The sequence below is a fragment of the Phocoena phocoena genome, chromosome 8 (assembly GCF_963924675.1).
Source record: "Phocoena phocoena chromosome 8, mPhoPho1.1, whole genome shotgun sequence".
NCBI classification, from domain to species: domain Eukaryota; kingdom Metazoa; phylum Chordata; class Mammalia; order Artiodactyla; family Phocoenidae; genus Phocoena; species Phocoena phocoena.
The window spans coordinates 104,051,380-104,072,165 of NC_089226.1; the positions used below are offsets into that span (position 1 = coordinate 104,051,380).

Below are 20,786 nucleotides of genomic sequence, written 5' to 3' on the forward strand. Positions count from 1 at the left end.
TGCAGTGGAAGCATGGAGTCTTAACCACTGGACCGCCAGAGAAGTCCGGAAAGAAGTTTAATGATGTTGACCTTGGAGACTAGAGTGACGTGGCCACAAGCCTAGGGATGCCGGCGGCCACCAGAAGCTAGCTGGCAGGGACAGTTTATCTCTTAGAGTCTCTGGAGGGCACAAGGCCCTGCTGACACGTTGATTTCAGCCCAGTGCTACTAATTTGGGCTTCTAGCCTCCAGAACTGTGAGAGAATAACTTTCTGTTGTTTCAAGCCACCCAGTTTTTTGGTGATCTGTCACAGCAGCCACAGTTACTATTCAATTGTATTAAAGTAACCTACTTAAAGCCTAGCTTTCCTTAAGGCTTTAACTTTACAATGTTTATTGTTCTATCTATAAATCTAGTAAGATAAGAGTTATTATCTTTACCTTTTCTTTGATAAACTCTGGTTGGCTACATTGGACTCCTTTAAATAATCATACCCATCTGCAACTTAAATTCCTTCAAACTTTAAAGAATTGTATTTGTATATTTAATATGTTTAATTTTCTTAAATACCACAGATTCCTAGCCTAAATGTCAACTTCTCAACATACTTCCTAAGTCTTTTTTTCTTTTAAAAATATTCTATTATGTGGGTCCCTATCCTTTTTTTTTTTTTTTCTTTGGTACGCGGGCCTCTCACTGTTGTGGCCTCTCCCACTGCGGAGCACAGGCTCCGGATGCACAGGCTCAGCGGGCACGGCTCACGGGCCTAGCCGCTCCGCGGCATGTGGGATCCTCCCGGACCGGGGCACGAACCCGTGTCCCCTGCATCGGCAGGCGGACTCTCAACCACTGCGCCACCAGAGAAGCCCCTAAAGTCAATTTTTGAAAGTGCTTTATTTTGAAATTATTTTAGATTAACGAAAAAAAGGTGCGATGTGGATAAATCTTGAAAACATTAAGCTAAGTGAAAGAAGCCAGACATGTGAGCCATATATTTGTATTGTTCCATTTATATAAAATGTCTTGAATAGGCAAATCCAGAGCCAGAAAAATTAGTGGTCACCAGGGTATGAGTGAAGGGGAGAATGGGGAGTGACAGCTAATAAGTACAGGGTTTCTTTTTGGGGGTGATTAATTAAAATGTTCTGGACTTAGTGTGGTGATGGTTGCACCACCCTGTGAATATACTAAAACCACTGAGTTATACACTAAAGCGGTGAATTTTTTGTTGTATGAATTATATCTCTTTTTTTTTTTGGCTGTGCTACATGACTTGGATCTTAGTTCACTGAGCAGGGATTGAACCCTGGCCCTCAGCAGTGAAAGCGTGGAGCCCTAAGCACTGGACCGCCAGAGAATTCCCTATATCTCAATATTAAAAAATCATTTACATTAAAAAAGCAGTAGAGGGCTTCCCTGGTGGTGCAGTGGTTAAGAATCCGCCTGCCAATGCAGGGGACACTGGTTTGAGCCCCGGTCTGGGAAGATCCCACATGCTGCTGAACAACTAAGCCCGTGCGCCACAACTGCTTAGCCTGCGCCCTAGAGCCCGCGAGCCACAACTACTGAGCGCGTGTGCCACAACTACTGAAGCCCACGCGCCTAGAGCCCGTGCTCCGCAACAAGAGAAGCCACAGAGATGAGAAGCCAGGGCACCGCAACAGAGTAGCCCCTGCTCGCCGCAACTAGAGAAAACTCGCGCGCGGCAACAAAGACCCAACGCAAAAAAAATAAAGTACTTTGAAAATTAATAAATTTTTATTTATTTTATTTTTTAAAATTAATTAATTTATTTATTTTTGGCTGCGTGGCTCACGGGCTCTAGAGCACAGGCTAAATAGCTGTGGCGCATGGGCTCAGTTGCTCCATGGCATGTGGGATCTTCCCAGACTAGGGCTTAACCCCGTGGCCCCTGCATTGGCAGGCGGATTCTTAACCACTGCACCACCAGGGAAGTCCTAATTTTTTTTTTTCTTAAATTTTGATTTTTATCTAAGTAACATAGGTACACAACTTAAAAAGTCAAATAGTACTACTATGCTTATAATGAAAAAGAGCAATTTCTGTCCCATCTCTTCCCAAATCCACTTTCTAGAGGTAAGAGATTTCAACTCCTTTAGCCATTTCTTCTGGAATTTACCTCCATATTTTTAGACAACATGACTGTATTGCTTTTTTAAAAAAATTTTTTTAATTTATTTATTTATTTTTGGCTGCACTGGGTCTTCGTTGTTGTATGCAAGCTTTCTCTAGTTGCGGTAAGTGGGGGCTACTCTTCGTTGCGGTGTGTGGGCTTCTCTTACTGCAGAGCACGGGCTCTAGGCGCGCAGACTTCAGTAGTTGTGGCACACAGGCGCAGTAGTTGTGGCTCGTGGGCTCTAGAGCGCAGGCTCAGTAGTTGTGGCACACGGACTTAGTTGCTCCGCAGCATGTGGGATCTTCCCAGACCAGGGATCGAACCTGTGTCCTCTGCATTGGCAGGCGGATTCTTAACCTGCGCTACCAGGGAAGTCCCAACTGTATTGCTTTTTCTTTTTTAAGGTGTGAAACTGGTCTTTTAAAAAATATTTATTTATTTGGTTCTGCTGGGTTTTATTTGCAGCAGGCGGGCTCCTTAGTTGCGGCATGCAAACTTAGTTGCGGCATGCATGTGTGATCTAGTTCCCTGTCGAGGGATTCAACCCGGGCCCCCTGCATTGGGAGCACGGAGTCCCACTCAACCACTTTTTTTTTTTTTGGCTGCGTTGGGTCTTCATTGTTGCATGCTGGCTTTCTCTAGTTGCGGTGAGCAGGGGTTACTCTTGGTTGCCATGCTTGGGCTTCTCATTGCGGTGGCTTCTCTTGTCACAGAGCATGGGCTCTTGGTGTGCTGGCTCAGTAGTTGTGGCATGTGGGCTCAGTAGCTGTGGCGCACAGGCTTAGTTGCTCCATGGCACGTGGGATCTTCCTGGCAGGGCTTGAGCCCATGTCCCCTGCCTTGGCAGGCTGATTCTTAACCCTGCACCACCAGGGAAGTCCCCCTGGTCTTTTTTTTTAATATAAATACTTTTTAAATTTTATTTTTATACAGTTTTTAAAGGTTATACTCTGTCGACTGAAAAAATAAAATAAAAACGCACAATCTGAAAGTTGAGAGTTATGTTTTTCCTTTTTTTTTTTGGCCGCACCACGAGGCTTGTGGGATCTTAGTTCCCCGACCAGGGATCAAAACCACACCCTTAGCAATGAAAGCTGGAGTCTTAACCACTGGATCGCCAGGAATTCCTGAGAGTTATATTTTATTCAGCAGACATTCTTAGGACTTCAAGCCCATGAGATAGCATCTCAAATAACTCTGAGAGACTGCTCCAAAGAGAAAAGGGGAAGAGCCAGGATATATAGGAGTTTTTGCAACAGAACCAATGTAGTCAGAACCTCAAAAGATTACTTGATAATAAAAGAAAACCAGATATCTCAAGTTAAGAAATTTACCACTTTTCTATGTATGGGAAGATGCAAGAGTCTGGGCTCACTGAAACGGGGGTAATGTGATGGCTGATGGCTGTGAAATCCTTTGTTTACTGATATGACAGGCAATAATTTAGTTCTCAACTCCATTTAAAGTTATTACAAAATATTGGCTATATTCCCTGTGTTATACACTACATCCTTGTAGCCTGTCTTACGCCCAATAGTTTGTACCTCCCACTTCCCCAGCCCTGTACTGCCCCTCCCCCCTCCCCACTGGTAACCACTAGCTTGTTCTCTCTGTGAGTCTGCTTCTCTTCTGTTATATTAACTAGTTTGTTGTATTTTTTAGATTCCACATATAAGTGATAGCATACAGTATTCATCTTTCTCTGACTTATTTCTTAGTATAATGCCCTCCAAGTCCATCCATGTTGCTGCAAATGGCAAAATTTTGTTCTTTTTTATGGCTCAGTAGTATCCCATTGTACATATATATCGTGTCTTCTTTATCCATTCATCTGTTGAAGGACACGTAGGTTGCTTCCATATCTTGGCAATAGTAAATAATGCTGCTGTGAACATTGGGGTGCGTGTATCTTTTCCAAGTAGTGTTTTTGTTTTTTTCCAATATGTACCCAGGAGTGGAATTGCTAGGTCATGAGGTAGTTCTATTTTTAATTTTTTGAGAAACCTCCATACTGTTCTTTACAGTGGCTGCACCAAATTACATTCCCACCACCCATCTGGACTGCCAGGGAATTCCGTGTTCTTTCTGATGCTATCCATTCTGACAGGTGTGAGGTGATAAATCAAGGTGATTTGATTTGCATTTCCCTGATGATTAGCAAATCAATTTATCACTAATCACCAGGGAAATGTACTGCTTTTTCTTACTTGCAGTTTTGATACTGTCTGTTGAATTCTATATTAGGATGAATTCTGCTGCAAGTAGCAAGAGTCCTAATAGGGGTCAAAGCAATTAAGACATTTAATTATCTCATAAGATAAGCAGTCTGGAGGTTTGAGGATTCAGAGCCGGTCCAGTGGCTCAGTGGTGTCAGGACACTGTGTCGCCCTGACCTGTACGTTTCTCTTAGCACCCCCCTCCCATTTTGGTTGCAGGGTGACTGCTACCACAGCCCCAAGTCTCCGCTTTTCACACCCTTACATAGGACAGGGTGGAGAGCAGGAAGGAAGGGGGTCGAAAGGGGAAAAGTTTGGAACAAGATAATATGAGTTCATGCTGTGAAAATATCTTCATTTGTGTTGTTAAAAAAACAATTTACAACTCTATTCGTTTCCTGTAGCCGCTGTAACAAATTACCAAAAACTGGGTGGCTTAAAAGAGATCATTATTCTCTTACAGTTTTGGAAGCCAGAAGTCAAAAATTAGTACTACTGGGCTGAAATCAAGGTGTCAGCAGGGCCACAGTTTCTCTGGAGGCTCTAGGGAAAAATCCTTGCCATTCCTTGCCTCTTCCAGCTTCTGATGACTGCTGGCATTCCTTGGCTCACAGCCAATCGCTCCAACTTTCAAGGCCAGCATCTTTAAAACTCTCCCCGCTCTGTCTTCCCATCACCTTCTCCTTCTGTGTATTTGTGCCAAGTCTCCCTCTGTCTCCCTCTTATGAGGATACAGGTACTTGCATTTAGGGCCTAAGCAAGTAATCAAGGATAATCTCCCCATCTCAAGATCCTTAAATTCATCACATCTGAAAAGACCCTTTTTCCAAATATGGTAATACTTACAGGTTCTAGGGATTAGGAACTGATATCTTTGGCCTACTACAGTCACCAACTAAACCAAAAAGTTTTTGGTTTGTTAGTATAATTAACTGAGATGTCCTTGTAGGTGAAAAATGTGTTTATAATTAGAACCTAATTTATTTTATCATTTATTATTTTACTTATAAACATTGAAGTATTTTTGATGCAGCCTTAATGGATACTCTGAGTCTCTGATCTTTTTTTTTTTTTAATTAATTAATTAATTGGCTGCATTGGGTCTCCGTTGCTGCATGCGAGTTTTCTCTAGTTGCGGTGAGCGGGGGCTACTCTTTGTTGCAGTACGCAGGCTTCTTATTGCAGTGGCTTCTCTTGTGGAGCACGAGCTCTAGGCGTGCAGGTTTCAGTAGCTGTGGCACGCGGGCTCTAGAACACAGGCTCAGTAGTTGTGGCGCACGGACTTAGTTGCTTCGCGGCATGTGGGATCTTCCCAGACCGGGGCTCAAACCCGTGTTCCCTGCATTGGCAGGTGGATTCTTAATCACTGCGCCACCGGGGAAGTCCCTGAGTCTCTGATCTTTAAAGTGTTTGGGTCAGCCTGGCCTGGCTCATCCTGAAGAATCCTCGGCAGCTCTGACACTATTTGTTGATGGATATTTCTGAGCTTGATCTTCCTGCTAATCCTCATTCCTCACACTTGGCTCTGAAAAATATAGGGCTATTTAAAAAAATCACATGTATCCCCAACGTTGAAGTTTCGCTTTTCCAAAGGATGTCTCTTCAGGATCTAAAGGCCATTTCAAGAAGAGGGCTAAACCTGCACTAGCCAAGATGGCAGCCACTGGCCACATGTGGCTACATACTGAACACTGGAAATGTGGCCTGTCCAAATTGAGATGTGCTGTAAGTGTACAATACACAATGTATTTCAAAGACTTAGTTGAAGGAAAAGAATGTAAAATATCTTAACAAGAATTTTTATATTGATAACATGAAGAAAGAATATTTTTTTAGAAACATTGGGTTAAATAAGATATATTGTTAAAGTTAATTTTACCTGTTTCTTTTTATTTTTTAAAGTGGATACCAGAAAAATTAAAAGCACATATGGGTTTCACATTATATTTCTATTGCAGTGTTCTGACTCTAAACCCAGGATTTTTTGGAACAAACATGAAACTGCCACCACGAATCCTTTTAAAAGACTATGTGCCCTGGGTGTCCAGAGGCCTGCTGATACCCTGCTCTGAGAATAGTGCCAGCAGTTTGGATTTGTGAATATATCAGAGTGGTATCAAAATGGTGCCCCTCTTTTCCTCCTTATAGTGTACTTTTTTAAATTATAAAAGAATTAGATGCTCATTGTTGAAAGTCTAATGATACAGAAAAGCATAAAAAAATTAACCCCCATCTCATCCCATTGAGGTATCCGATATTACTTTTCTTTGCTGAAAAAATGTATGCATATTATATTGAGGGTTTTTTCACCTACAGCTTAGAAAGATGTAATGTTATATAATTACATTTTTTCCCTCTTAAATTATGGTCACCCTTCCATGTCAATAGATTCTGACCTATTTTTATTTTTAGATGTTTTTTTTTGGCCTCGGGGCATGTGGGATCTTAGTTCCCTGACCACGGATGGAACCTGTGCCCCCTGTGGTGGTAGTGCAGAGTCTTAACCACTGGACCGCCAGGGAAGTCCCCTGACCTATTTCTAATAGCAACATAATATTCCATCATAAGTCAATATTTCCTTATTTATAGACATTCAGGTTGCTTCCACTGCTTGCTACTACAAACAATGCAACAATAAATAAATTTATACCAACATCCTTATTGATGAGTTTTCTGTAGGCTAGATTTCCAAAGCAGGATTACTATATTAAAGGCTAACTACATTTATTTATTTAATAATTATTTATTTGGCTGCGTTGGGTCTTCATTGCTGTGCAGGCTTTCTCTAGTTATGGTGAGTGGGGCCTACTCTTTGTTGTGGTGCATGGGCTTCTCATTGTGCTGGCTTCTCTTGCTGTGGAGCACAGGCTCTAGGCATGTGGGCTTCAGTAGCTGTGGCTCACGGGCTTAGTTGCTCCATGGCATGTGGGATTTTCCCAGACCAGGGATCGAACCCATCTCCCCTGCACTGGCAGGCGGATTCTTAACCACTGCACCACCAGGGAAATCCCAGCTCACTACATTTAAAGTTTTGATATTGGCAGAATACTTACCAAGAAGGATGTAGCGTTCACACTACATATGTAGTTCATAGATACAATCTGTAAGTGTAATTTCCTCACACCCTTACCACCAACAGATATAAATCTTCTGAATTTTTTACACATCTGAGGGGCGAAAACGTTCTCATTCTCTCAGGAAATTGCATTTCCCTGACGAGCAATGAAGTTTCTTGTTTATTGCCTATTTGTACTTTTTTTCCTATAAAATTACCAGTTAGCACCCTTGGCATATTTATCTCATCTTTTTTTCCTATCAATTTGTAGGAGTTCTTTGTACAGTATAGATATTAACTCTTTAGACTCACAAATTTGTATCTTCAGTCCAGACCTCTGCCCTGAACTCCAGACACATATCGAACTGTCCATTGGTATCTCCACTTGATGACTTAGAGGCATCTCAAACTTATTATGTCCAGGGAACTCCCTGGCAGTCCAGTGGTTAGGACTCCATGCTTTCACTTCTGTGGGCCTGGGTTTGATTCCTGGTCGGGGAGCTAAGATCCCACAGGCGGCGATGCATGGCCAAAAACAAAGACAAACAAAAAACCAAAAAAACAACTTATTATGTCCTGGTCATCCACAATGTTCCCTATCTCAATAAATGGCAACTCCATGTTTCCATTTACCTGGAGTCATCTTTGACTTTTCTCACAACTCACATCCGATCGCACATTCTGTTGGCTCTACCTTCAAACTACTATATCCAAATCTGAGCACTTCCCCTGAATTCTGCTGCAGCCACCCTGATCCATGTCACCATCATCTCTTTCCTGGATTTTTTTTTTGGCCGTGCTGCATAAGGGATCTTAGTTTCCCGACCAGGGATTGAACCCAAGCCTGCTGCAGGGGAAGTGCAGAGTCCTAACCACTGGACCTCCAGGGTAGTCCCTCTCTCCTGGATTTTTGCCATAGTGATAACTGTTCTGAGCAAATGACTGTTTTCTCTTTGTTTGTTTTTTTTTTTCTCTTTGTTTTTACCCATTTCAATAGCAGCCAGAATGATACTTATAAAACTATGAAAGATAAGTCATATCAGATGAACCCCTCTGCTCTCTAGACTTCCGGTCTAAGAGTGAAAGCCAAAATTACTTCAATGGCCCACAAGGTTCTACACCTCCTCCCCATCCTTACGCTCTATTATTCACTCTGTTCCCCCCTCCGGCCATACTAGCTTGTGATTCCTTGAACAGACATGCTGCTGCCCCAGGACTTCCTGACATGTACTTTCACGCTGGAATTATTCCCCCCAGAGGATGGCTTGTCTGCTCCCTCAGTTACTGCAAGTCTTTATCACTACCTAGCAGGCTAAATGTTTTACTTGTTATTATCTGTCTCTCCGCACCATAATATAAGCTCCAAGGTCGGGATTTTTGTCACTTTTTGTTTACTGCTTTATCCTTGGTCCTGCCCCACAGGGTAGGTTCTCAATAAAATTTGTAGCATGAACTTGTAAGCAAACATTTCCCTGAACTTGTCACATGTTCTTGTTTTTGACGTCTTCTGCCATGCAAAATCTTTTTATTTACAAACGTACAACCGTCAGTTTTGAAGTTTTTCTTCTTTTATTTAAAGGCTCAATTTTTACCCTCTCAAGGACCGTTCTTTTGACTTAATTTCCTATTTTATTAAACTTTCTATTGTGGAAATTTTCGAACATACACAGAGACATATATCTCATTCCTCGTTTGGAAAGTCCATAAAAGGGAGAGGCTCTTACTGATTTTTCAACGTCTCCAGCCTCTGCCAGGACCTCAGCAACCTCAGGGAATGCGTTTCCAAAGAATAAATTAATGGCAAGAGGGTTTCTCCAGGGCAAATGCCTCTCAGGGTCCCCTCAGACCACAAGCGGCAGTCCTGGGAGTCGTTTGCTGAAGGAAGGCGTCTGTCTCGTTTTCTCCCGCCAGGCTGGGCCTTCCCGTGGACACTCGCTGCCACCTCTAGGCGCGTGTTTGGCCTAGGTTGCCAGAATGGGAGAGGCTCTGACTTGCGACTGAACAAAGTTTTTTCTTGGGGCCAGCCGATCCCGGCCCCACCCAGGCCAGAGGCCGCCTCACTGACTAGGCCTCGCTGCAGCCACTCCTCGCACGCGGATTCCCCCTCTCCAGCCCTTCTTCCCCCTCCCCCCGGCAGTGGCGGTTGGTCGCGCGCAGTCGTCCCTCTCCCACCCCCTCCGCTAACGAGCGGGCTCCAGGCCCTCTGGTATTGGCTGCGCCTGAGTGCATTTTCTCTCAGCCTCTCTGATTGGCTGCAGGGCACGCGGGATCTGGGCTCCGATTGGCTAGGTCAGAGCGCCTGCGCGGCGGGGTTCTCGGTCGCCAGCCATTCCTGGGGAGGACTGCCGGCGGGTCAGACGTTTCGCCTGTCGCTGGAGGAGAGGTCCAGGCTCTCCGGGAAGGCGGCTGCGGCGGCAAAATGAAGATATTCGTGGGAAACGTCGATGGGGCGGATACGACGCCGGAGGAGCTGGCAGCTCTCTTTGCGCCCTACGGCACGGTCATGAGCTGCGCCGTCATGAAACAGTTCGCCTTCGTGCACATGCGCGAGAACGCGGGCGCGCTGCGCGCCATCGAGGCCCTGCATGGCCACGAGCTGCGGCCGGGGCGCGCGCTCGTGGTGGAGATGTCGCGCCCACGGCCTCTTAACACTTGGAAGATATTCGTGGGCAATGTATCGGCTGCGTGCACGAGCCAGGAATTGCGCAGCCTCTTCGAGCGCCGCGGACGCGTCATCGAGTGTGACGTGGTGAAAGGTAATGTGGAGGCGGGCGCGCGGGCGCGGGCGCGCTCGGGGCACTCTGCTTGTTAGCCACGCCCCTTTCCCGGGGGTCGGTCACTGCGCGGTTGGCGGTGGGGGCTGGGAGAAGTCCGCGGGAGTGAGGCCGGAGGTGTTGGGGCGCGTTGGGTAGAGCCACCCTCCTCCCGTGCGGTCCAGGCACCATTAACCAAATGGGAGGAAGCGGCTCTGGGTGGGTGCGGCGGCCACTGCGAGCCGAGCTACGGGGCCGGGGACGCGCCTGAGAGACTTGGGAGGGTACCGGGGGCGCGCCTTCCACTGGGCTCCTGGGCCTGGCACCGAACGGAAATTGGGAAGTGACGGGCAGAAGCCGGATCATGGAGCGGGGAAGATTTCGCCACTTCCCCACTTACTCTTCAGAAGTCTGTCAGAGCAAGGGAAAAGGGAAAAGGTGGGGGCTGAACCCCACCTCCCCCAAGGCCACCGTCGTGTTCCCTCTCGATGAATGCTCCCGAGCGGAAGGTAACGGGGCCCTTGGAAGTTTCTTGGGCTGGGATCTTTTAGTATTGTGTGGCGTGGGTCTACTGATGGGTATAGTTACTCGTGGGTACAGGAGGGGCCCCTTCCTAACCACTTTGGCCTTTCAGTGTTGTTAGGTGGGTTAGGCGTGGCAATTCTGTGCTTTCCAACTCCCTCAAACTTTTTTTTTTCCCCTTTGGGATCGATTTTACATCTATAAACTGGAAACCCCGACTTTTCGCATGTGGACGAAGGCTTGTTTTATGAAACGGCCTCTTCTGAGCAGCTAACTCGTCAAGCTGGTGCCCTAGGGCGGTATCCTTTTAGAAACTTGGTGATTTTGCAAGGGGGCACACTCTGAGGGGGACGTGGGGACTTATAGTCATCTTTGCTTGAGTAGTCTAATTGTCAGGGTAGATCCCTAGTTTGCCTTCGAGAAGAATATATCACTATAATTTAGGCCTGACCTCCTTTTTGGGACTTAGTTGACTTTTTTCATAGTCTGGGTTCTTATCCCTAAGCTCTTTTTCTTTTTTGTTGGCAAGATTTGGAGGTATAGCCCTTGTGTATGTGGCCAGTTTCTGTTCCACTTGGGAACAGATCAGAGTTAACTTTGCCTTGCTATCTTCAGGGATGCAACCTGGGAGTGAGTATCTGATCCCTTGCTCCTGGTGTTGGATTCATAGCTGCTCATACCCTGTGTGAGAAGTTTTGAGGATAGTAAATACATTTGGGAGCAGGTGCTTATTCATTTCCACCAAGATACATCTTTTGGGTCATTCCTTATCCTTTCCGTAACTGGGGGAAGTGTGAGGGTTGTTGCAGTCTCCACCACTAGGAGTAATTCCTTCTTCTGCATTAATACTGCATTTTGTTTTCCTCAACTCAGGCTGTGCAAATTCATGACTATCTGGAGTCAGGCTTTCCTGCTGGGTGCTCTGATGAGGCAGGCTGTATGGTGCATGAATTTTTGCTTTTATTTAGAGTGAAAGAGTGGGAAGGGCATCAGATTGGGCCCCTGGCCAGGAAATGTATATGACTCATTATGAGAGTTCTGTGTTTGACCTATTACATTTTTTTGTGTGGTTCTCAGACAGGGTGGCTACTAGATTGGGAGTCTAGAAACTTGCATCTGAGGGGACAGTCTCTATGGAACTCATTGGTCAAGAAGCCTCCTTTGGGTTGGTAGAGAAAGCTAAAAATTTGCCTGAATTTGCTTGGGACTGACACCAAGTGACAGTGGGGGGGGGTGGAGTGAAGTGTGTAACTGCATGTGGTTTTTAGAACTCTTGACTGTTTCTTTGTGAGAGTTAGAGTGAAAGTTTTGTGCATTTTGTCCCTTTGCGAACATTTGATTGGCAGAGATGCACTGATTTCCTTAGGGAGTGGTGGTTAGTTGTCGTTTGTAGTTAGGCTGATATGTAAGAGAGTGCTTGATAATATTTTGAGGTAAGGGACTGTGGTAAAGATTTGAGGATCATATTCTCCACTGATGCTTTTCTAGTTGGAGTGAAGGAAAATGAAGTTTTTAAGTTGGGAATGTAGTAGAAGAGACTTGGCTCTGGCTCTATAAATAGCTTACTTATTTCTTGTTCTGGGAATGGGCACTTGATTGAGTCATCTTGTGTTGGTTGTCAGGTCTTTGAAAAGCACAGAAGCTTGGCATTGCACAGGACAGCCAGTTCCGTTTTATTTCACAGGGGGAATAATGTAGTTGCTTGGTTCCAGGAGCTTAGATATGATTTGTAGAGTAAAAATTTCCATAGCAACAGCAGATTGTAACCACTCTCCACAGCTACATTCTGTTGGGTGTTCAAGGATGAAGTTTGAGAGTTGCTGACAGCTTTAGGAACCATTTAGATTCCATGAGAAGTCTGAAGGGCAGAATAGGAAACTGTTTCCTCTCCTTTGTTGTGGGTGGCCATTCTTTCCTCCTACATACAGCTCTGTAGTTTCAAATTAGAATTTTTTACCCTTCTGAGAATAGGAAAACTCATTTTTCTGGATTCTCTTAACTTTGGTACTGGAGGAATTGTGAAGTCACCAGACCATTAGGATAGCTCTGTAAATCATTGCCTGCTAGTCCTTTTAAATGCGATGGATTTCCTTCAGGGGACACCGTTTCCTTGAACTACCTATCCAGGCAGGTGGGTCCCTGGAGTTTTCTAGATCTTTGGTTTTTCTTTATTGTCCTAGGAGTAGTTAGGTTCCTGGGCATCTTTGCAAGAGCTGGGTCAGGGTTTAGCTGCTCACTGTGATAAGGGTTAGTTAGCCCTCATGTGATGGTGTCAGCTGGACAACCTATTCACACTTCCCTCCAGTATCAGGCTTAGAAACTCTCTGATATAAATTGGATATAATTGTATCTGATAGCTTTCTTTTTATCAGCTATATAGCTTATCTGTGTGGTCAATTGAATTGTACACATGAAATCTCAATTTTCAAGTTTCACAAGTTGGTCTCTTAATAAAACCCAGCTAAGTAGGGAGTACATAATGTGACATCCTATTGCTCTTGTAAACCCATTGAAAGTTTTTGTTGGGTGTTTTTTCCTAGCTTATTCCAGTCCTAGGAATTTGTGGATAGGTTAACTAGGAATATAGTATGGTTCCTTAATATTCCCTCATAGTGCCTGAAAGTTTTTTAATTCCCTTTAATCTGCCTACACTCTTGCTTTCTGCTTGCCATTGCATTCTCCTGGTGGTAGGGTCAGCTCAGCCTTTGCTTTTAAAGAGATCTGGGACCACCGGCATTGATTTTTAGCTCGCTGTACCCAAACTGGAGGTGAGAGATGAGAGGACAGTTTTGATGCCCTGTGGCTAGGCCGAAAGGAACGCTTTTCGCCTTTCGCAATTGGAAGAATCAGGTTCTGGCCATAGAGGTGTAAAGAGAGTTGTGATAGTTCATTTTGTTCCTTTATCATCTCTGGCTAGTTTCAAATTTGCATTTACAGGTGACATTGTATCTCTTGTATTTTATTAGAGATGAAAGATCATATCTGTATGGAACTAAGCCTGTGGTTATTCCTGGGCTTGAATAATTATCATGATTTTTATCATTATATAGCTATTTATACTTTACAAGGCTTTTTTTTTTTTTTTTTTTGGCGGTATGCGGGCCTCTCACTGTTGGGGCCTCTCCCGTTGCGGAGCACAGGCTCCGGACGCGCAGGCTCAGCGGCCATGGCTCACAGGCCCAGCCGCTCCGCGGCATGTGGGATCTTCCCGGACCGGGGCACGAACCCGTGTCCCCTGCATCAGCAGGCGGACTCACAACCACTGCGCCACCAGGGAAGCCCTACAAGGCATTTTTGTCATCTCATTTGAATCTTCTAACTGAGGTGGGTAGGACAGATTGTCAGATGGAGAAATAAATTGTAAGTTCCATAAGAACTTACAGCAAGTCAGTGAACTGGATCTTCAGCTGAGGCATTTTAGCGCCTAGCCCCAGGATTCCTTTTGCTATACCACACTTCTGACTTCTACCTGTTGATTATTTTTATTCTTATTTGTGTGAGAGTCACGTTGGTGGCTTACATCCAGGAAAATGGCTTGCTTTATAGGAACAGCTAGAGAGGGCATCCCAGTATGAAAGTTTCTAGAAATTAGGGCACTTGTTTAGAGGCCATTTAAAAGGATTTCTTATCAAGAATGGAACCTTAGTAATTTCATCTAGGTAATTCATTTCCTAAAGTGATGTGAGAGAGATGGGGTCCTGGTGCTTGGACTTTAAAAGTAGCCACAGGTCCAGATGGGGTTAAGTGCATGGCCTTACTAACCACCAGCATGACCTTTTTCATTGTTCTTCAGATTCTGCTTGCACCATCGTGGTTTGTGAGTTTAGATGTGAACAAGAATTTCTTCCTATTACTTCCTTTCCTAAAGTTTTCTTCTATATGGTAGATGAGTAGGACTTTGAGATCAACATCCTGTCTTAGAGGCTTTCCTACCACAGCTCATTTAGAACTGAATGAGGACCTGAGGGGTAACCTGCTTTTAGCAGAGCCTGCTAGTTGCGGTAATTGCAGCTTCTTGCTGTGAAGCTGAGAAACCAAATCTTTTCTGTGAACAGAAGCCCAAGGGGTAAGGAATACTTCTGTCTCTTGATGAGTAACCTCTGATGTAATGTAGACTGGGGGGGGGGGGGGCGTGTGTGTGTGTGTGTGTGTGTGTGTGTGTATGTATATGTGTGCGCGCGCCTTGGGCCTGAACTCAGCCAGGAGGCTCAGTTTCCATTCTCACATCTTATTGGCTTACGTGGGGTCCAGCTTCTCCCCTTCTAAGCTTAAATGTCTAGTCTTAATACACAATCCTGCCTTACACATTGACTTCTCAGGGGTAGACTGGTGTAGTGAAGAGGCATGGAGAGCTGGGATTCTGTTTCTGGGTCTGACACATGGTTTTGTCGCAAGCCATATAAATTCTCTGAGTGTGTTTGCCCACCTGTAAAATGGGGATAATGATCCTTTGCTCTGCCTGCCTCCTGGGATTGTTGTGAGGCCCAAATGAGGTCCTGTGCATGGAAGTGCTTTGAAAACCGGGAAGTACTGTGGGAAAAGGGGAGATCATACTGGAGGAATTTCATGGACTGTGCATTGCAGTGTAGCTCTCCTGCCTTAATTGGACCCTGGGCTGAGACATGGGTCATTCCAAGACATAAGTGGTCATTTTCAGTGTTTGAGAGTTAAGCCTCAAAGGTGAACAGTAGTGTTTGGTAATCTTGGGATAGACAATACTGAATAATTGAGTGATCCAGGAATGCTTTCTGCTTTTTGTCTGCTCGTTTATACTTACAGGAGATGTGAAGATTTTTATCCTGTGTTGCTGTTCATCTTTGCTCTTTCTTCTCTCACCAGGAAGTTGGGTGAGGTGGCAGGGGGAACGGGGAGAATGGGAAGAAAGCCATAGACAAAGCTGCCTGCTTGGGACAGTCAGAAGCTTTGTTATATGGGAGCCACATTTTATGACCTACTCCTGGAGAGGAGGGTTTGGAGGCCTGGAGGTAGCTGGCAACAGCTGGGTGCTGTTGGTGTGTCCAGTTTGGGACCCATCAGGTAGCATGCCCTGCCCCCCTAATTGCTAACCCTCTGTCTGCTGCTTTATCAGACTACGCGTTTGTTCACATGGAGAAGGAAGCAGATGCCAAAGCCGCCATCGCGCAGCTCAACGGCAAAGAAGTGAAGGGCAAGCGCATCAACGTGGAACTCTCAACCAAGGGTCAGAAGAAGGGGCCTGGCCTGGCTATCCAGTCTGGGGACAAGACCAAGAAACCAGGGGCTGGGGATACGGCATTCCCCGGAACTGGTGGCTTCTCTGCCACCTTCGACTACCAGCAGGCTTTTGGCAACAGCACTGGTGGCTTTGATGGGCAAGCCCGTCAGCCCACACCACCCTTCTTTGGTCGCGACCGCAGCCCCCTGCGCCGTTCACCTCCCCGAGCCTCGTATGTGGCTCCTCTGACGGCCCAGCCAGCCACCTACCGGGCCCAGCCCTCAGTGTCACTGGGCGCTGCCTACAGGGCCCAGCCTTCTGCCTCTTTGGGTGTCGGTTATCGGACTCAGCCCATGACAGCCCAGGCAGCCTCTTACCGCGCTCAGCCCTCTGTTTCCCTTGGGGCCCCATACAGGGGCCAGCTGGCTAGCCCTAGCTCCCAGTCTGCCGCAGCTTCCTCGCTTGGTCCATATGGTGGAGCCCAGCCCTCGGCCTCGGCCCTCTCCTCCTATGGGGGTCAGCCAGCTGCGGCTTCTTCGCTCAACTCCTATGGGGCTCAGGGCTCCTCCCTTGCCTCCTATGGTAACCAGCCATCCTCTTATGGGGCACAGGCTGCCTCTTCCTATGGGGTTCGTGCGGCTGCCTCCTCCTACAACACCCAGGGAGCAGCTTCCTCCCTAGGCTCCTATGGGGCCCAGGCAGCCTCCTATGGGGCCCAGTCTGCAGCCTCTTCACTAGCTTATGGGGCCCAGGCAGCTTCTTACAGTGCCCAGCCTTCGGCCTCTTATAATGCCCAGTCTGCCCCATACGCTGCACAACAGGCTGCTTCCTATTCTTCCCAACCTGCTGCCTATGTGGCACAGCCAGCTACAGCTGCTGCTTACGCTAGCCAGCCAGCTGCATATGCTGCACAAGCCACTACCCCAATGGCTGGCTCCTATGGGGCCCAGCCAGTTGTTCAGACCCAGCTGAATAGTTACGGAGCTCAAGCATCAATGGGCCTGTCGGGCTCGTATGGGGCTCAGTCAGCTGCTGCGGCCACTGGCTCCTATGGTGCTGCAGCTGCCTACGGGGCCCAGCCTTCTGCCACCCTGGCAGCTCCTTACCGCACTCAGTCGTCAGCCTCATTGGCTGCTTCCTATGCTGCACAGCAGCATCCTCAGGCTGCTGCCTCCTACCGTGGCCAGCCGGGCAATGCCTACGATGGGGCAGGTCAGCCGTCTGCAGCCTACCTGTCCATGTCCCAGGGGGCCGTTGCCAACGCCAACAGCACCCCGCCGCCCTATGAGCGTACGCGCCTCTCCCCACCCCGGGCCAGCTACGACGATCCGTACAAAAAGGCTGTCGCCATGTCGAAAAGGTACTGTATGCCCCCCCGCCTCTGCCCCCAGCTGGGGCTCAGGGCAAGGGGCTGAGGTTGGCATGGGAGGGAAACTGGAGCCATCGGCCCCTCCCTTGGTCTTCTCTACTCCTGTGGGATGTCCAGAAGCTGAGGGGGGTGATGTCTGTGAACTTGCCTGGTCACGAGGGTTCAGGTGGAGCATAGTGCTCAGACTGGGGTGGTACCAGCTAGTCAGGCTGGGAAAAGTGTCACCTGTCAAGGCTAGCCCAAGTGCTATTGGAGCTAGTGCCTGCAAGATTGTGGCCCATAGTCTTTCCCACTGTCTGAAGGATCCTTAAGCCTGTTACGTGGTTGTCCTGGCCTCTGGTGGGGGTGGGTTTGAAAGAGTAGTCCCTTTGGCAGTCACTGGCTGAAGGCAGGGTGTATGTGGTGCGTCCACTCTTTGGGAAGTTGGGGACCTTGCTTTCATCCGCCGTTCTGTTGGTAAACAACCAAGGTCTTTCTCTGCAGGGCCCGAGGGTGGGGATAGTTTGTCTGTGGTTTGGGAATGCAGACCAGAATCCACCTTGGCCAGTTCAGAAGGGAGGTCTTCAGTGGTGGGCTTGGTTTCCCACTGAGTTGGACCAGGCTTGAATTCTTGCCCTGGATAGGGTGTTGAGCCTTCTGACAAAATCTTGTTTGTTGGAGACCAATCTGATTACACCCTCCCTGTCCCCATTGGCATCTCCCCCGTGCCCACCTGGAGCCCTCCCCTCAATTGTCTCATTCACCAACTGTCTTCTTCTCTCGACTAGGTATGGTTCCGACCGGCGTTTAGCCGAGCTCTCTGATTACCGCCGTTTATCAGAGTCGCAGCTTTCGTTCCGCCGCTCGCCGACAAAGTCCTCGCTGGATTACCGTCGCCTGCCCGATGCCCATTCCGATTACGCACGCTATTCGGGCTCCTATAATGATTACCTGCGGGCAGCTCAGATGCACTCTGGCTACCAGCGCCGCATGTAGGGCCATCCTGGGACAGGGCTCCACAGGGAGGGAAGGAGAGGAGAGGTGGGGTAGGGTGCAGACCCAGGTTGTAACCACTGGCCCATACCTCTCCTGTTTGCGGTTTTTCATCCCCTCTACCATGTGGGCCTTCCCCAGGAGACGATCCCTTTGAGTGTTCGGCAGTAACCTACTTTATTCCTTCGCCTCAGCAGCAAATCTTGCTACTGGCTCTAGATCTGCGGTTCCCCTCTCCCCTGCCTCCCATCTCCCCAGGATGGGAATTTCTTTTATGTTTTTATTTTTTTCCTGGCTCCCTTTTATTTTTGTGCGCGATATTTAAGGTCGTCTGGATGGGGAAGCAACCTGCAGCTGAGGTCGGCGGCGCCTTTTTCTTTTTAGATGTGAGGGAGGCCAGGAAAGGGTTAGCTTAACCATTTCCTATGCGCCAAGCTGTGCCAGTTGTCCAGGGGGCCCTGACTTTGTCCCTCTGTAGACTGTGTTGAGACTGAGTTCCTGTTGGGGCAGTTGGTTGGTGTATGTCCAGATCCCTACTGACCCCTGATGTTCTAGTTGATGCTGTGCGGCACAGTCCACTTCCCCATCTCCCCAAGTAGGTGGTGTTAGAAAACCTTAATTTTTTTTCCCTTTTGTATGGACTACAAATAAAACTTGGGGCGATTTGCAGTTTGGAAACCTGGTTGTCATTGTCTTGATTGCACTCAGTTTCAGAGAAGCCAGTTTGACATCCAGGAAGACATGACAACTAAAGGGAGGGTGGCCAGAGAACCCAGGGCGGATGAGGAAAGGGGTTTGAATGTAGGAATTAGAATGATTTCCCTGCTGCCAGAGGGATTTAACCCATCGTCGTTCTGCTAGTCTGCCATCCTTAGGACTGGAGAGTCTGGCCCAAGTTGCTTCAGCTTGAGTTAATCACACCAAAATGCAGTAACTTTACTGCCCATTTTCCTCGCCTGTGCTTGGCTATTTTCCTTGACTTGTCTCTAGTTCAGGAAAATCCTGAGCTCCAGCAGGGTGGTTCTAGGGTTTGGCTTCTCAAGTGAGAAGTGGGGAATGGGTGGCTTTGGTGCTTATGAGGCTAGTAGGTCCTTCAGGCAGTGGGCTCCAGTAAGTACTGGGGCTGGGACAACTACTGGGAAGGAGCCAGTAGTTGGGGTGGGGGGGTCATGTCACTGTCTGGTAATGCCCTGTGGTTGGGACAGTTGGAAGCTGGTATGGGGGATTCTGGCTATAGACCTGGTATTTCGCACGTCGAACATCAGCACGGAGTGTCCTTCCTGCGTCCTGCCAACCCCTGTCATAGTCACCTGAGACTCAAATTGCCTATCTTCATTTGTTAGGGTTTCCAGATGTTTTCTTGTTGGGTTTATATTTGAAGGTGTTATGATAGACTCTGGGAAGGGGGTGAGGTGCAAGCATAACCAAATAGGGATGCTGGGATAGGCTGAGGAATTGATTGTTTATACTTTCATTCTGGAACTAGGGGTTCAGAGGACCTGGGCACAAAATAAGACAATTCCAGCCATGGACAAGACAGAGGCTTGGGCTTTATGATGGGTGAATGAAAGACTGGTTGGGTAGGGTGGTGACAGGAAACTTACTGACATTCGTTTGGGAAAGGGGGCTTTATAAATTTGATTTGGGAGTCTGTTGGGGCAGGGTGGTTTTGGGGTGTGTGTGTATCAGTCAAATGGAGTTCAGGTGGGTTCTTTTCTGCTTCCTTCACTGGTTTCTTGTGAACTTCCCTGTGACAGAGTAGTTTGCCCCAGGTGTTCTCTTCCCTCTGCCCACTGGGCAAAAGCATATGGTTTTTGTTTAACTGTGAGCTCCTATTTGTGGATGCAAACTGGGGGTAATCTCAGGGGTACTGAGGCCATAGTGCTCTTCCTTGCTTTTCTTTCTTCTCACTTCTTTGCCTTCAGGTGCTTTGCTGCTCCTTTTCATTTGTTTGCAGGACTGTGAGGAGGGCGAATTTGATAGGTTTTTTGTCACTTTTCTGCAGTGAGGGTGGGGTAATCTCAGGGCCAAGCTAACAGGCTTAGCTCTGGTTATTTCCCTGGAAAATCAAGGGTTGGTTAATTGTAGTGCTGTGATTGTGGCCTGCGTATTTGTAATTACTTCTTTGTCAGTGGCTTTCTGTCATCTTTCTCTCCAGTGAGGGTTCTGCCACTGTCCCAATCCCATGGTTCCTATGAAACCATTAGCACATGGTTCCTAATGTGCTCTCGGGGCCAGTGCTGATATTTCTTTATTGCAACCCAAGTTCTTCAGACTGACCTGGCCTAGATGATCACTCTGCTTATTATCTTTAGGTCCTGATGCCCTTGTTGCCTCCGCTGCCAGGCTTCTCATTTAAGCTAGAAGGAGCTAAAGCTAAATCATTTGTCATTTTCCTCTTTCTTGCAGATTGTTTTAAAATTCCCTCCCTCTGTAAATTATGCCACCTGTGTTAATCCTATAGCCCATTCTTCATACTTTGCTTTTTGTGGATTTCTGATTTCCAGGGTCCTATAACTCGGAGACGGTTGGGTTGAGTGAATGGGAGGATAGACATTTAATGTGTGTTTTGGGAGAGGTGGGTGG

General features: G+C 47.1%; 1 protein-coding gene across 3 annotated transcripts; it reads left to right on the plus strand.

Annotated features, from left to right (window-relative positions):
- Nucleotides 1-9,721: 9,721 nt before the first annotated feature.
- On the plus strand, nt 9,722-18,878 carry RBM14 (RNA binding motif protein 14). Of its 3 annotated transcripts, none has more exons than XM_065881952.1 (3): nt 9,722-10,146; nt 15,755-17,219; nt 17,996-18,878. In XM_065881952.1, exons 1-3 carry the CDS (start codon nt 9,810-9,812, stop codon nt 18,201-18,203), a joined length of 2,010 nt encoding a protein of 669 aa, XP_065738024.1. In that variant the 5' UTR covers nt 9,722-9,809; the 3' UTR covers nt 18,204-18,878. The 3 variants fall into 3 exon arrangements, with proteins under 3 accessions (XP_065738024.1, XP_065738025.1, XP_065738026.1); XM_065881953.1 differs by having other exon boundaries at nt 9,742-10,146; nt 15,755-15,865; XM_065881954.1 differs by lacking the exon at nt 15,755-17,219 and having other exon boundaries at nt 9,810-10,146; nt 17,996-18,018.
- The last annotated feature ends 1,908 nt before the right edge of the window (nt 18,879-20,786 follow it).

Excerpts from the sequence above, each read along its gene's own strand:
- RBM14 (XM_065881952.1), top strand. The coding sequence starts at position 9,810 with ATGAAGATATTCGTGGGAAACGTCGATGGGGCGGATACGACGCCGGAG. Across the intron at positions 10,147-15,754 it reads CGAGTGTGACGTGGTGAAAG|ACTACGCGTTTGTTCACATG; the intron begins GTAATGTGGAGG and ends CTGCTTTATCAG. Across the intron at positions 17,220-17,995 it reads GCTGTCGCCATGTCGAAAAG|GTATGGTTCCGACCGGCGTT; the intron begins GTACTGTATGCC and ends TCTCTCGACTAG.